At 42.9% G+C, this 16,156-nt stretch overlaps 1 protein-coding gene across 2 annotated transcripts in view; it reads left to right on the top strand.

Moving 5' to 3' along the window:
- Nucleotides 1-2,154: 2,154 nt before the first annotated feature.
- CPE (carboxypeptidase E) overlaps nucleotides 2,155-16,156 on the top strand; it is a 59,411-nt gene continuing 45,409 nt past the window's right edge. Inside the window, exon 1 of one of the 2 annotated variants that reach the window (XM_081875373.1) lies at nucleotides 2,155-2,734. In XM_081875373.1, coding sequence (XP_081731499.1) covers nucleotides 2,410-2,734 — 325 coding nt within the window. In that variant the 5' untranslated portion in view covers nucleotides 2,155-2,409. The remainder of the gene's footprint in view (nucleotides 2,735-16,156) is intronic. The other variant, XM_081875374.1, reaches the window with a different exon arrangement.

Raw genomic sequence — 16,156 nt, 5'->3', positions numbered from 1 at the left:
TGGACTATATGGAATTGACGGAAATGACTGGCAGAATCCGAGACCAGGGAGAAGAGACGGTGGAAGAAGATTGGAAAAAGTTTAAAGTTTATTTATAGAAATACGGTAAAATTAATGTTAGAAAAATGTTGGAATGAAATTATATGGCCTTAGTAGAATTGTTATAAGGAGTTAAGCATAAATAAGTATTATAATATTAATGGAAAATAAGGTTAAAATAAGTTAAGATATTTATATGACAGAAAATAGTGAAAGATGGAAAGGAATTGCTGAAACAATTAATAGAAGTGAAATACAAAAAGGGAGGTGAGAGGAAGTCGATGAAACAAGGGAATGAAAGATAAGGCATTGAAATGGTAGGATGTATGTTTTTAAATTGTTTTTGTTCTGTTTTGTTTAGTTTAATGCGTTAATGTTGTGTGGTTTATTGTTTATATATTGTATTGTATTGTATTGTATTTTCTTTCTTTTGTTTTTTCTTCTTTTTTCTCCTTTTCTTTTTCTTCTTGTTTGTAAAGTTTAAAAGCAATAAATATTATTTTTTAAAAAAAACAAAATTGGATATACTGTATATATGTATGTATGTATATATATTGTTGTTGTTTAGTCGTGTCTGACTCTTCGTGACCCCATGGACCAGAGCACGCCAGGCACTCCTGTCTTCCACTGCCTCCCGCAGTTTGGTCAAACTCATGCTGTTGCTTCGAGAACACTATCCAACCATCTTGTCCACTGTTGTCCCCTTCTCCTTGAGCCCTCAATCTTTCCCAACATCAGGGTCTTTTCCAGGGAGTCTTCTCTTCTCATGAGGTGGCCAAAGTATTGGAGCCTCAGCTTCACAATCCGTCCTTCCAGTGAACACTCCGGGCTGGTTTCCTTAAGAATGGATAGGTTTGATCTTCTTGCTGTCCATGGGACTCTCAAGAGTCTCCTCCAGCACCATAATACACACACACACACACACACATGTATACATGTATAAGTATATATATGTGTGTGTGTGTGTTTTTGCAATAAGGATGGGAAAATGCAGCAGAAAGGGCAGGATAACGCTTGAAGAAATGTCATCTCATTTGTTTTAACTGTTCGGAATATTGCATTTTAAAAATTGTTGTAGCTTGCCCTGAAACTTCATGGCGAAGGATGGGCAACAATTCAAATAAGTAATAACAAAAAACGTCCCTGCAAACTTCCTATGAACAAACCAGAATGCTCAGTAACCAGGTAGTCTGGAAGTGACCTTGGAGAGTAGGGCAGTTTCCTATGAGTGTAAATATAGGCTGAATCGACACATGTATAAAAAAACGCTGTGAACATGCTTTCTTTTCTTTTTTTTTAAAAAAAGTTTAAACTACTGTATACAGTGGTACCTCAGGTTACAGATGCTTCAGGTTACAGATTCCGCTAACCCAGTACCTCGGGTTAAGAACTTTGCTTCAGGATGAGAACAGAAATCGTGCTCCGGCGGCAGCAGGAGGCCCCATTAGCTAAAGTGGTGCTTCAGGTTAAGAACAGTTTCAGGTTAAGAACAGACCTACAGAACGAATTAAGTTCTTAACCCAGGTAGCACTGTGTATGTAATTTGGCATTAGCTTACCAGCGCCATCTAGTGTCACATTTGTATAATGCACTTAAAACACACCTAAAACGTTTTATCAGAAGCTGTACAGCTGACTACTCAACAAACATGTGAAAGGAACAGTGACTTTTGAGCATGGGAAAACAGCAGAACCTTGTGGGATGTTAAAGCCCAGTCGCACCCTGATTGTGGCACGCATGGCCAACCTGAATAAAATATTGGAGGGGGGTCCTGCATAATCGATCAAATATTTTATTGTAGGGGGTGGTGGCAAAGTGACCTCGGCCTCTAGGATATGGTTCCTAGGGTGGCATGCGTTCGGGCAGGCAGGCATACATGCACTTCATGCTATGGAGAGGTTTGGGGCATGTGCTGAGGGTCCTGAGAGGCACACCCTCCCACAACTGATGGCACCTGCCCTCGAAAGCGCAGGCCCGAGGAAGATTCTGGCGCCAAACCTGCAGGGCGCTTGGCCCTGGCCAATCGCGGCGCTTGTGTGGGAAGCGCCCCGGGCGCCCCCAGGGCGCTGCCAGGAGGACGGGGCGGAGCGCGCGCGCGCGCGCGCGTCCCACCTTCGCATCCCCCGCGCGCGGCAGTGGTACATCCTTGCGTCTCCCCCCGGCGGCTGCGGCGCGAGTAGTGCAGTCTGCGGCGCGAGCGCTCTTCCTGGACGGAGCAGGTTTCTCCGCCTGCGGGAGGTGGAGGCGAGCGCCGAGGGAGCGCAGCCCGCGTCGACGCAGCACGTCAAGGCAGCAGCTGAGCGAAGCAGCAGCAGCAGAAGCCCGCCTTGCCAGCCGCGCTTGCTCGCCCGTCCTTCTTCTCCGTCCGGCATGGCGCGGCCAGCTGGGCTCTGGGCGCTGCTGCTGGCGGCGCTCTGCGGCGCGCCGGGCGCCTTCGCCTTGCGGCCGCAGGGCTCCGAGGCGGAGCAGCCCGAAGCGGCAGCGGGCGGCGGCTCGGCGAACCGGCGTCGCCGCCTCAGCCAGGAGGACGGCATCTCCTTCGAGTACCACCGCTACCCGGAGATGCGCGAGGCGATGGTCTCGGTGTGGCTGCAGTGCTCGTCCATCAGCAGGATCTACACCGTGGGCCGCAGCTCCGAGGGCCGGGAGCTGCTGGTCATCGAGCTCTCCGACAACCCGGGCGAGCACGAGCCTGGTAAGGGAAGCCCCTGACGCAGCCCCCCCCGGTAGTGCTGGGGTGGGGTTGGGGGTGTCCTGGGTGGCTCCTCTTTCCTCCACCCCACCGCCCCCATTTTTTCTTTTGCTTTCTCAGGTGGAATAAACAACCTCTCTCCCTTGCAAATTCCTGCCTTGTTTCTCAGCATTGAGGTCACCGTGATCCCCTTGATGGCGGTGGGTCTATTTCGGGGATCATGACCTCATGCTGGAAGGAGAGTTAGGAAACCTTTGAAATCCTGGTACAATGGTGCTGTGTTCCCAGTATGGTACAATGTGCTGTGTTCCCAGTACGGTTACGTGCGTGCGCAGACCTGGAGACGCATGCAACGGATGCTATGGTGATAATGATAATCTTTCCTGGTAACCAGGCTTTGAGGATCTCTGCCTACACCTTCGCAGCCATGATTTTGACTCGGCTTAGTGGGCTGGCTGAGCTGCTTGTGTCATGGCAGAGGCCACGTGCGACGCATTTCACCATGGAATGGCTTTGGATGGGCAGCTGAAACCTTCCTGGTTTAAGGGAATTAGTTGGGAAAAGGATTCATCTGTGCCAGCCTTATTGGAGGGGGAAGAGAAGCAAGTAGAGAGCCATTTGATGGGATGGTTTCTTATAGACTTGAATCTCCAGATGCCATTGAAGCTGGCCCTCCCATAATCTTCCACCACTGGCCATGCTAGATGGGATTGATGGGAACTGGAGTCTTAACTACACCTGGAGAGCCACAGGTTTCCAATCCCTGTTATAGATCAAGGTACCAGCGGGTGGTGCTGTGGGTAAAACCTCAGCGCCTAGGACCTGCTGATCGTCAGGTCAGCGGTTCGAATCCCCGCAGCAGAGTGCGCTCCTGTTGCTCGGTCCTAGCGCCTGCCAAAATAGCAGTTCGAAAGCACCCCCGGGTGCAAGTAGGTAAATAGGGACTGCTTACTAGCGGGAAGGTAAACGGCGTTTCCGTGTGCTGCGTTGGCTCGCCAGATGCAGCTTGTCACGCTGGCCACGTGACCTGGAAGTGTCTGCGGACAGCGCTGGCCCCTGGCCTCTTAAGTGAGATGGGCGCACAACCCTAGAGTCGGACACGACTAACCCGTACGGGCAGGGGTACCTTTACCTTTACCAGCCACATGTCAGGTTGCATAGGAAGGCCTCTGTCTTCAGTCTTTAAAGAGCCAGTAGCCATTGATGGAAAGAAAGCCGTATATGTACCATGCCTTGGTGGAGACTAGCTCCATCTCTTTCTGTGTCTCTCTTCACACACACACACACACACACACACGTGCACACACACACACACACACACACACAAAATGTTAAAAGTGTGACACGGTTCCTCCTATTCAGAGAAATGCTTCTCCACAACAGCTGCTTGATGCAGTAACAGTAGTAGCTAAAATTTCTCTGAATACATGAATCGGTCAAATAATACCCATGCTGGTGCTGCCAGGTTCCATGGTGGCACACAGTGGCCAACAATATTTACCGTACAGTCTGGCTGGTAAGGAAATAGGTTCACACAAAAAGTTATTTATTTGCTTAGTGATTTGTAGCCTGTTTTTCTGTCAAAACAATTCACAAAGTGGAACAAAGTGACAGAATTGTGACATCCTGCTGCCACTTCAAGATATTTACTTTTTTAGCGACAACCATACCCACTGAAATATTAACCTCTCTCTTCCATCTTCCAGTAGCCTGTGGGTGCCTTGACACAGGAGGGAGACCAGCTCATTCATTCTAGGGCAATGTAGTGTCATATAACCAGCAACAAAACTACTCCCATCTAGACTCTCACCCTCATAGGGTTGTATTCTATACCGGTTCAGTGTCTCACACTGAGTGGTACTGAACAACTTTGAAACGAACAAAAGCATTACAACTCAGATTCTCACTTCGGACAGCAAAAACTACGCAACAAGGCTGGCTCAAGACATTTTGGTACCTGGGGCAAACCACAAAATGGCACCTCCCTCCCCATGAAGGAAGAGGTGGGGAGTAAAGATCTACTGTACATCCAAATCTGCTACCTTATGGGTCCTGCCACCTGAGGCAGTCACCTCACCTTGCCTCATGGGTGGGCCAGTCCTGCTACCCAATATTGCATCACTTCTTTCTCCTACTTGGATAATACATTCCACAGCACAAACTCAAAGAGGTTGGTGCCCTCATGCAAACTCCAAAAGGTTTGCACTGTAGTGTGGCAGCAAGCCAGATAGCCATAGATGTTTTTACTATCCTCCTCCTAGAATCAGCAATGAAGTGCTGGCTGGTTGGCATCTAGGAACAGAGTGGGCAAGTAGATGGAATGGCCCAGGAGCTCTCACTAGCAGCAGCATTAAAAAAAAACATATCAGAGCAGGTCAGCATCCTATTAGTTGTTGAAAACAGAGATCCCTGCAAATATCAAAGCTGCATGAATCAACACATGGGGCAACAGGCAATATAGCAATAGAAGTATAATGATGAGATACCATATGAATGAAAACATTTCCATTTGCCATAGCTTTTGCTGTCTGCCATGGTAGAATGTGGACTTTTTGACCACTTGATTGTTATTTATTGTATTTAATGTTTTCAGTGGCATTACATACTCTGCATTGTATTTTATTATTTGCTTTGAGGTGCCAGCATAACAGGGGGGATATAATTATTTAATCAGTAAATAATGAACATACGATTGTCATAAGTCAGACCTGCCAAACGAATATCGAGACCTCTGACAGCATCAAAAGATTCTGATGATAGATGCATACACCAGGCAACAGCGATGATGAATTCTAGAATATCTCTCTTACTGCATGATAGAGCAAATGATAGAATGACACTCAGGATTATACATTGACTGATGAGTACCAGCTGTATAAGAATAAATCAAGTTAATTAGGAAATCATTGTATAATAACGGATAACTTCTTCTGATTTAAAAGCCCTAGGACACTGGGAAACCAATTTTAGTATATGTGCTACCGAAGCGAGCACAGGACACTGGGAAACCAATGTGGATTTCTTCCTTGCTTGTACCCTTGAATTATGCCAAGGCTCTAGATTAGCTTCTATTCACTTCAAAGGGACATCAGAGTTTATAGATGACCTTATTTGTTGGCCACAGACAATGTCCTGGTTTGCAGCATTATTTTGAAAAGCTTTCTGAGCTCTTGGGGATGGGAAGCTTGAGGTTAATTGTTCTGCTCCTTTTATGATTTTTCATGACATCAGTTCTGTGAGAGCCAGTGCTTAGAGTCTGTATGGAGCATGACATATGACAAGGCAGGGTTCGTCTTCTTGACTTCAGATCTATTATCCCTCAAACTAGCATTTCAAAGGGAAGCTGCCCATTGGCTACTGTGTCGCTTTTAGGAGAGGACAGTTTTCATGATGTCCATAAATGGAAATGCTGGGTCATGTTAACAATATTTGTGAATGGTGAAAATTTTGTTAGGCTGCAGTCTTGTATCTATTTATTTGGAAATAAATCCTATCGAACTCCATGGGGCTTATTTTTGAGTAGACATGTACGGGATTGCACTGTTAATGCGTATGTTAATGTGTGAAACTTATTATGTAGTAAGTCTGGGATGGGAGTTGGAATATCATTCTTGTTGAAGCAGTGCTCCTGCTGTCTTTGTCGTCAGCAAGTTGCCTGCTGACATACTGTAATTGTATTGTACTGAAGTACATGGACATATGGAGGCTGAAAAATCTTGGTTGTGATGGGTCTGACATTAAAAAAAAAAGCACAACAGAATGTTTTATATTTAGCATTCCTGTTAAAGCAACCAAACATGTCCCATAATCTAAAAGATAAAAAGAGGCTCAGCACTTTCTAAAATTAGTAAAGAAGTGCTTTTAGCTATAAACTAAGATTTAGGCTTGCAATATATTAGGAAATAGGAATAAAAAACAAAATAAAATGGATTATACAGCCTCCATGGTATCATCAATGGTACTGATGGACACGTCTCAAAGAACTAATACTATGGCACTAGTCTGCATAAATTAGAGCAAGACTCAGAAGCTGCTCTGCTGCTTTTTTGTGGTAAAGCTACAGAATGTACCAATTGTCTTTCATTGCCTGGAAAACCCAAGTCTTCAAAAGTTTTCTTTTCGTTCTTCCTAGGAAAACCTTGGCTCACCTTAAGATTCAGCCACATGTTCTGTCAAGCCAAAATAGTTCTTAGCTGCTAGCACGGCTTAATCTTTGTTTGGTTGTGTGTGCCTTTGAAAATTCCCAAAGCTGTACCCCTTCTAAGCTGAGCAACAGAATGATTTGACTTTTTAATTTGCCAAAGCTTTATTTTTATTAGAAACTCAGTGTCTTTATACCAAGAGATCAGTGAATTAACCTTGGGTTTTGTGAATAGAGGCTTGATTGTGAGAACTCCCGAATCTATTGGGAGAACATTGTGGGAGTGATGAATACTGCAAGTGTCAAGAGCTAAGGAAGACATTGAAGGGAAGGAAAAGATCAGGAAGAAAACCTGCTTAGGACCATATGTTTGTGAAACATGCACACCATGTAAGGATGAAGGGGGGGGGGGGACCTGTTTCAAGTATGTGTGTATGTGCACACACATATTTAAAGGGAAATATTCCACAAAACAGCTTATAACATGTTTAAAAATACAAATCCAGGCTTATAAAACTGTTTAGAAACATACAGCAAAACAATAAAATCAAAGCTCAGCAACAGCAGCAATGACGTATCCACACTCCACTAAACAGCCTCCATTTAGGACCCTTCCCTGCCCATTTTATCCCCCCCCCCTTTGAATTTTTGATAGTATTTCAAATATACATTCCAAGATGTCACTGGTATCTAGTCTGGATGTTATACAAAACAGAAAAGGCAGTGGTCTGTGACTCATATTTCTGCTATTCTCATCCCTGCTGAAATTATATGAAGTATGAACTTGTGGGTCTTGTCTCTGAGGAGTTCTATAGGGGTTGGGTTCATGAAGGTTGGAGCCCGCCCCCAAAAAGTGAGAAAGTTATAATAACAAGGCACTACTTCATTACAGGCTGAATGCAGTTATGCAGAAGACTTAGCTGCATTGAAATAATTTCTGTACATTAAAGTGTTTCAGCTTGTCAATTAACCATCATACAATCATGTTAAAAACCTGTGTCGTTGTGGGTTCCTTGTTGTACTCAACATTTCCAGGTTACTTGTTCTACATGATTTTGCACTTTAGGGGCATCACACCATATTTTGGAGCTGAGGAAGTGGCTGAGAATTATGTTGCATGTTAAGAGCCTAGCAATCCCTTTGCTAGCACAAACCATGGCAGTTTCAAAAGATTTCTGCCAGCACAAGAATTGGGTCAGCCTAGGTCTCCATCCAAAACCATGGAAATGGCATTTGAACCTGAGGGGAGATTGCCACTTTGAAGGTAAGATTTGAACTTGGGACTGTCACTTACCAGAGAAGATAGCTTGTAGATGCAACTACAGTAGTACCTCGGGTTACCGATGCTTCAGGTTACAGACTCCGCTAACCCAGAAATAGTACCTTGGGTTAAGAACTTTGCTTCAGGATGAGAACAGAAATCATGCTCTGGCAGCGCGGCGGCAGCAGGAGACCCCGTTAGCGAAAGCGCACCTCAGGTTAAGAACAGTTTCAGGTTAAGAACGGACATCCAGAACGAATTAAGTTCGTAACCCGAGGTACCACTGTATGGATGTCTTTAGATTCTTGCACCCAGCTCAGCTATTTCAAGAGATGCTGAAGTCAGATTAGATCAGTTTTCACAAAACTTATTCTAGTTACATTTTAAAAAGTGGTTAAAAAAAGTAGTTAAATCCCACCTGGGACACGGGTGGCGCTGTGGGTTAAACCACAGAGCCTAGGACTTGCTGATCAGAACATCGGCGGTTTGAATCCCCGCGACGGGGTGAGCTCCCGTTGCTCGGTCCCTGCTCCTGCTAACCTAGCAGTTCAAAAGCACGTCAAAGTGCAAGTAGATAAATAGGTACTGCTCCGGCGGGAAGGTAAACGGCGTTTCCGTGTGCTGCTCTGGTTCGCCAGAAGCAGCTTAGTCCTGCTGGCCACATGACCCAGAAGCTGTGTGCCGGCTCCCTTGGCCAATAAAGCGAGATGAGCGCCGCCACCCCAGAATCGGCCACGACTGGACCTAATGGTCAGGGGTCCTTTACCTTACATCCCACCTTGTTTCTAGAATAACAATAGGCACACTTAGAACATACATTTAAAGCATTGTGCTACTACTTTAAACATTCATGGCTTCCCCCAAAGGATTCTGAGTGTTTGCTAAGGGTGCTGAGAATTGTTAGGAAACTATCTGTTCCCTTACAGTTCCCTGTGAAGCGGGATTGGTCATTATACCACTCTGGGAATTGCATTTCTGGAAGGGGAACAGGGGTCTTCCACCAGCCCTCAGCACACTTATCAAACTAAAGCTCCCGTAATTCTTTGGGGGAACCAGAGACTATTTAAATGGTATCATAGTGCTTTCACTGTTTGATGTAAACGTGGCCAATAGGTTAGGTACTCTCTGGAAGGCCAGTAATTCTGTTAGACTGATAAGTTAACAAATCTGGTCAGCTGTTGCAGTCATATATAATGCACATGTCTTCTGTCTAAGTGCATACTTCAGGGAGCTTAAATTTCATAAACAAGCTATACATACATATATATATATATATATATATATATACACACACAGTATGGGTTTATGTTCTTAATCGTCTTGCAAAACTTAGAAACCACAAATTAATACAGTTGTTGGTCTTCTGTTTGATTTATTGAATGACACTGAATAAGAATGCTGCTTGTTAAATATTGTGACCTATGCTGATTCTTGGAGGAGTTCTGAAAAAGGAAGAGGCTTAGCCTGCCTGCTAAAACTTATGGCGTATAGATCTATGCCTCACTTTGTGAATATGCATATGAGCATCTTTTGTTTCATGTATATCAAGCTGAACTTTGAGACGATCATTTAGGCCTTAAAGTGAGCCTCAATTGTTAATTGGCAACAGAGGCTTGCTATCACCACCAAGCAGCTGACTGCGCTACAAAGTTCCCTAGTAGGGCCTCCATTGTACACCGAACCCCCCACCAAAAGCAGATCTTGAAGTTGGCATGAATCAGCTGATTGGCGGTGACTTCAAGCAACACTTGAATCAGCTTGGCTCATCCTTTTGTGCAAGGGGAAAATGAATCACCTGACAACATGGTGAAGTCAGGTGGTTGACAGGTGGGTGCCTACCCCCACCCCACCTGCAAGAGTGGCCCACTGTGGGTGAAGGAACCCAGGAACTCAGGAACCCATGATCTGGCTGCTGGATAGAAAAGTTTCAAAGATAAAAATTGCATCGGACTGAGCTGCAGTTTATACATGGGATTTATTTATTTTTTTTAAAAAAGAAGCAATCTCAGACATATTTGAAAGGTAATACTGCATCGTATTATAGCGGGACCAAGAAATTGAACCCTGGATGTGGTTGTGCAAATGAAAGGGCAGGACCATACATATAGGGCCGTAGAGTAAATTTCAGTGACTGAAGTCACTAGGGGTGAAGAAAGCAGGTGGAGAGAAACATGTTGAGGTATTGATTAGATTGCACAGGCAACTAATCTGATTCCCAGAAGGCATCCCAATCCCAGGAAAACAAGAAGTTACCTTATACAGACCATTGGTCTATCTAGCTCAGAGCTGTCAATAGTATACTAATTGTCAGCAGCTCTCAAGGGTTGCAGGCAGGAGTCTCTCTCAGCTGCACCCAGAGATGCTGGGGATTGAACCTTGGACTTTCTGCATGTAAAACAGGTGCCCTGCTACTGAACCATGGCTCTTCCCTAAATATTTCTACCAGTGTTTTGTGTGCCAGAATAAAGTTACTTTAGGGTTGGCACAATTGGACACGGCTCTAGAATATTGCTGTTGAAACACCATGTCCTCCTGAGGACTGATGGACTGGTGTCATTCATAGATAGATAGATAGTTTTAACATTTTCCATAACATCCATATTTTATATCTTTTTTTTTTTACAACTTCATTTAACCTTCAGGCCTCCCCCCTTCCCTCCATGGATTTCTAAAATCATGGGGTCAAGTATGCTTCCCCACTTTAATTCTGACCACCCTTTTAATATACTCCAGGGTGGTCTTTTAGCTCGCCACTGCTTGTTAGTTAATAGAGGTTTACTCAGCAGATATTAAAATAAAATACAGTGTGTTCGCACTCTTTGTAGCTTGTAGAAAACTTCCTGTAGCTCACCACAGCTGGGATGGACCTAATGGACTGGTGCCTTGAATTAGTTGTAAGAAAAGTTTTTCTTTCTAAAAAAAACCCCTCAACAACATAAAACCCTTTATTTAAATACCCTACAAAGTATACATTAGAGACAAGAATAGTTCTCCAGGAACATATCTGGCTTATTGTGTCATTCTTTTAAAAGTATCTTGGCAAATCTTGAAAACCAATTATGCACTTAAAAAAATACAGAGTGGCTTTTTTCCTAGACTCTTCTCCTAAGAGCTGTTAAATGTTAAAAATGGGAGAATGCCAGCTTTTGCTTGGCCAAAAGTCTTTGATGGTTTATTGAATGCTAGCAAAGGATAATATATATTTTTTGTGTGAAAAATGTAACTGGACTACAGAGTTCCTATTTACTGTGCCCTTTCTCAGAGATAAGTAAAACAAAAACGTAGACCTCAGGAACAAGTTGCCCCACAACACCTTGTCTGGAGAGCTTACATGATCACAGGCTATCTCTTTATTGGAATTTGCTAAATGTAGTTTTGATGCTGCAGCTCATTTTGACCAACGATATAAAGGGGTCATATAAGCTGTAGTTGCCATTGCCTCACAAAAAAGTAATAAGTAATAAGCTGTCTTACTCTTCCGTATTGATGTTGTTTCTCTGTAATAAATGGTTTGTGTCTTCCTTTTGCTAATCGGATCAAAGCATGACTGATGACTTAAATTATCTCATCTGGATTCTTCACAGCATTGCATTTCACACCAGCAACATGAATCACAGCAATTGAGGCAGATGATGTGCAAGAAAAGAGGAGAGTGACTTATCTATAGCATACTGCATTGCCTAGATAATGTAAGGCTCCTCGTGGCAGAGGACCCAGAAATTGTAGGGATATGCATGTGGGTATATGTAGGGAGTTTCCATGTCCTAGTGGTTCAAAAGTCAAATGCTGCCTTAGTCTGGAGGGTTGTTACTTTTGGCAGTCTTCCCTGGGATGCCTGGATTAAGTTATGATTCTGAAAACCTACAACATAAAGTGGCTTGGGACTATGTTGTCTGAAACAATTGCATCTTCGCTGTGGCCTTTCCTTGGCATCATTCTCACATTCTGAAGTAATATGCTGAATTATATTAAGTTGTCATGCACAAGGCACGAGAGGCTCAAAGCAATTTATTTATTTTAAAATTATTTTTATTTGCCATTCTCTGGAGGTTTGTGGTACCACTACATTTTCCATGTTGTTCACTTATTGTTATCTTTGATTACTTTTTATTCTGACTTCCTCTGGTGGTAACTGACAAGAGCCCTGTTGGATCAGTCCAGCATCCTGTTTCATACTGTGGCCAACCAGAGGCCTTTGGGAAGCCCATATAAAACAGACCATGAAAGCAATAGCTCTTGTCTGGTGTTCCCAGCAAATAGTAATTTGTAGGCATACTGCCTAGGAATCAGAGGCAGGCAGTGACTTTAACTAGAGTTGTAGAATCTGATTACATTTTGGTCAGTCCTGGCCCTTGTACCATGGATGGTTTCCATGCTCAGTTGCTTCTCTTGGTGAGAAAATAGAGATGATGACTGTATACACATTCTCCTTCTTTTGACGGATTCTGCTGTAATCTACAGCCTTCTCTGTCTCCGAAGCCCAAGCGTGGGGGAATGGAACATAGCAGCAGTCAAACAGCATCATTCCTGATACAGCTGTTGCGGCTCAGATATTTCTTGGTACTTATAAATAGTGGCATTCAGTTGTATGTCATTTTTATTCACCTAGCTACAGAAATTCCATGTGCATACAACAATGTTTTGTTCTGCTGTAGTTATCTGGCTTACACGTCAGTGAAAATTAAGCATGCCTGAAGCTAGTGTGTGTTTTAAAAATTAGAATCTAGTTACTAGGTGTTGGCTTATTTAGCATTCTTCAGTGTTTGAAATGAGTTGATCTCACTTGGTGCGGAGCACAAGGAGTCGGCTTTCTATTAAATGTAGCGCTTAAGCATGGGGCAAAAATCCTGCCATTTGGCATAAATATACGACAAATACAGTTTCAGTCAAAACCAGAACCCAAGTAAAATGCTTTGGAGTGTCTTCAGCAAAGGAGGAAAAAAAAGATTCTGCAGATTGAAAGCCACATGCTTTGCAATTGGTTGATCAACATGTCCACCAGTAGTTTTTCATCATCATCTACTTTTAACATGTTGGCACTGTCTGACTTCCCCATCATAATTCTGAGCACCTTACCTGACATGCATTTGTATTGCTCTACCTCTAGAGCAGTGTGGACGTGGGTGGCACTGTGGGTTAAACCACAGAGCCTAGGACTTGCCGATCAGAAGGTCGGCGGTTCAAATCCCCGTGACGGGATGAGCTCCTGTTGCTCGGTCCCTGCTCCTGCCAACCTAGCAGTTCGAAAGCACGTCAAAGTGCAAGTAGATAAATAGGTACCGCTCTGGCATGAAGGTATACGGCGTTTCCGTGTGCTGCTCTGGTTCGCCAGAAGCGGCTTAGTCATGCTGGCCACGTGACCCAGAAGCTGTATGCCAGCTCCCTCGGCCAATAAAGCGAGATGAGCGCCGCAGCCCCAGAGTCGGCCACAACTGGACCTAATGGTCAGGGGTCCCTTTACCTTTAACTCTAGCTGAACCAATCACTGGAATGTGGCCCTCAAGCTGAAAAAGGTCCTCCCTCCTGGTATATGTGATGGAGGGCATTTCCATATCAACATATGGTATCTTCATCTGTATGTGCTGTGGAGCTTTAATGCCAAAAGAGGCACTTAAAGTAAGAAACACTTGGCAACTCTCTTAGGAAGTAAGCTGGTGCAGGAGGACAAAGAACAAGTCCTTTGGGGTTATTTTAAAATGTCTGAAAATTACATGTGAGTAAAATTCAAACATGACTCAAGAAGATATATTCCAAAGGTCTGTATGGGATGTTACAACAGCTGAGGGGCTTGAATATTCATGTGATATTATTGTGCTCTCCAATGTGGGGTTTTGGGCTGCACTTTGACCGTTTCTGCTACAATCAAAGCACTTAAGCAAACTCCCTTTCCCCCAAATCTCTTGTAATATCTAAATAATCTTTTACTCACTTAAATTCCCCAGCGATTCAAAGGGCCTTGTTGAGTTCAGCTTACAGCAACATTTTTCTTTCTCGCTGGTGAAGCCATAAAAATGTGCATGCTGAGTACTTTTTAATGAAGGGTTTTTTTTAAGGGAATGGGTGTATTTCCTGCATTTGGCAATAAATGTCAGTTTAATTTACAAAAAGTTGTAAAATGTTTTGGAAGTGCACTGGAATCTCTACCTTTAAAGGGATGCTTTTTCAAAACAAAGAAGATGTTAGCAAATAATTGGCTCAAAGAAAAAGAAAGGCTGCCATTTTAAGAAAGTGCTTTAACATTATTTTTAAAGATGCTTGTGGGTTCATCCAAAGGTTTTATCTTTTGCAGTTATTTTTTAAATTGATGGAAAACAGAGATACTTGGATCTGTGAAAATTCCAAGATGTATACAGATGTTCACGCAAACATTTTCATTAAACAAGACAAGATATAGTGAACATATTTGTTGTTTATAGTAGCTTCAAAAATCGGTGCTTCAAATACGACCATGTTGCTATTTTACAGACTACCATTCAGGTTAACAGAAGAGGTAAGCATGATTATATGCATCAATTTGAATTGACTTCTGTGGCCTATTTATTTGCTATTGTAATTGTAGGAATGTTGATGCTACAGTGTAACATCTTGTTTTGGTGTGTTACAATATGCTGGATTGTTCCTCCAATAGATAGTAAACTTAATAGAGGCTAATAAAAGAATCACTTTAAATTAAAGGAACTCTGTGCCAAAGAGAGATAAGTACCTTACTTGGAAAATTCCTCCTTGTGTGGTAAATAGCACCCATGCAGAGCTACACTAGAACTATACAGAAAGTCATCATTTGTTTTAGTGAAGCACTTGGCTCTTAGGCTAAGCTTGTTGCATGGGTTTTAACACTGAAGAGATTCTCTAGAGAAGTTTCTGACCTTGCCAGAAGGATTGGATTCAAAGACTTTATATACTCTTTTCATATTTCCTAGGATTTCCCCAAGCAGCATGTTGTAAAAACATTATTGAACCTCTTCAAACATTGGGAGTATCAGTGCTAGAAGGAAAAAGGGGTGGGAGTAAGAGAAGATGGAGACTAACATGAAGGGTTGTGTGTGTGTGTGTGTGTGTGTGTGTGTGTGTGTGTTTAGGTGAAGGTGAAAGAAGAGGACTGGAAATTTCCCTTCAACACTTTTTCAAGAATCCTGGAGCCTTTCTCCTTCAAACTGTTTGACGGTGAAATGAGAGCCTTGGAAGGTGGTAGACGACAAAGACTGGGTGGCCACCTCTCAGGGGTGATGTAGTGGTGGATTTTGTCCTTTGGCACAGGTTTGACTAAATTGGGTTTCCCAAGCTATTGTTTCACATCGGTTGCATTAAGTATTCACATATACTGCATTTTTAACTGTATTTTTATTACTTCTTTGATTTATTATATTGTATTTTATTGCATTATAATTTGAATTGTATGGGATTGTGGTATAATAAAATACAATATGTAAGAAATAAAAGAAGCAACAAAACCATTAAAAATCATATGGCATATAGCACAGTACTTTACAATTTCCACAACAGGCGAAAAAATAAAATAAAAATTAAGTGGTCCACCAAGATCCTTGGCAATTTTCAAGTGGTTTGCAGGGGAGAAAAAGTTTTAGAACCAATGGAACTTCCAGTTTTATGATCTAGCTTGTAAAAACATGGGGGTCAGAGTGTTTGTTACTCATGACTGCTGTGCAGATTATGTTCGTTTCCCTGAGGCTTTCAAGGCTGCAGCTTTAAAAGATGTAAAAGAAGGTTTCATAATAATAGTTAAACTTGGTGGATTGTGTCCAGTGTTTACTCATTGACTTTTCACTTTCACAACTCCATTCCAGTTTTGCATTTAATAGAATTTGAGACTCCGCTAATTTGGGAGAATGTGGTTGTACTTGTATACTTACGATATGTTGTGGGACTTTTGTCCAGCTAAGAAAGGTGAGTTATTTCCAGATGGATCTAGGGGCCAAATGAGACATGACATTACAGATTTGTGACTGGATCCTCTCATGATGTGAGCCTTTGTTTCTATAACTCCTAGTAATCTGAATGTGCA

The sequence above is a fragment of the Podarcis erhardii genome, assembly GCF_964252035.2.
Source record: "Podarcis erhardii genome assembly, chromosome: 9".
NCBI lineage: Eukaryota > Metazoa > Chordata > Lepidosauria > Squamata > Lacertidae > Podarcis > Podarcis erhardii.
This window is presented reverse-complemented; position numbering and strand designations above follow the sequence as displayed.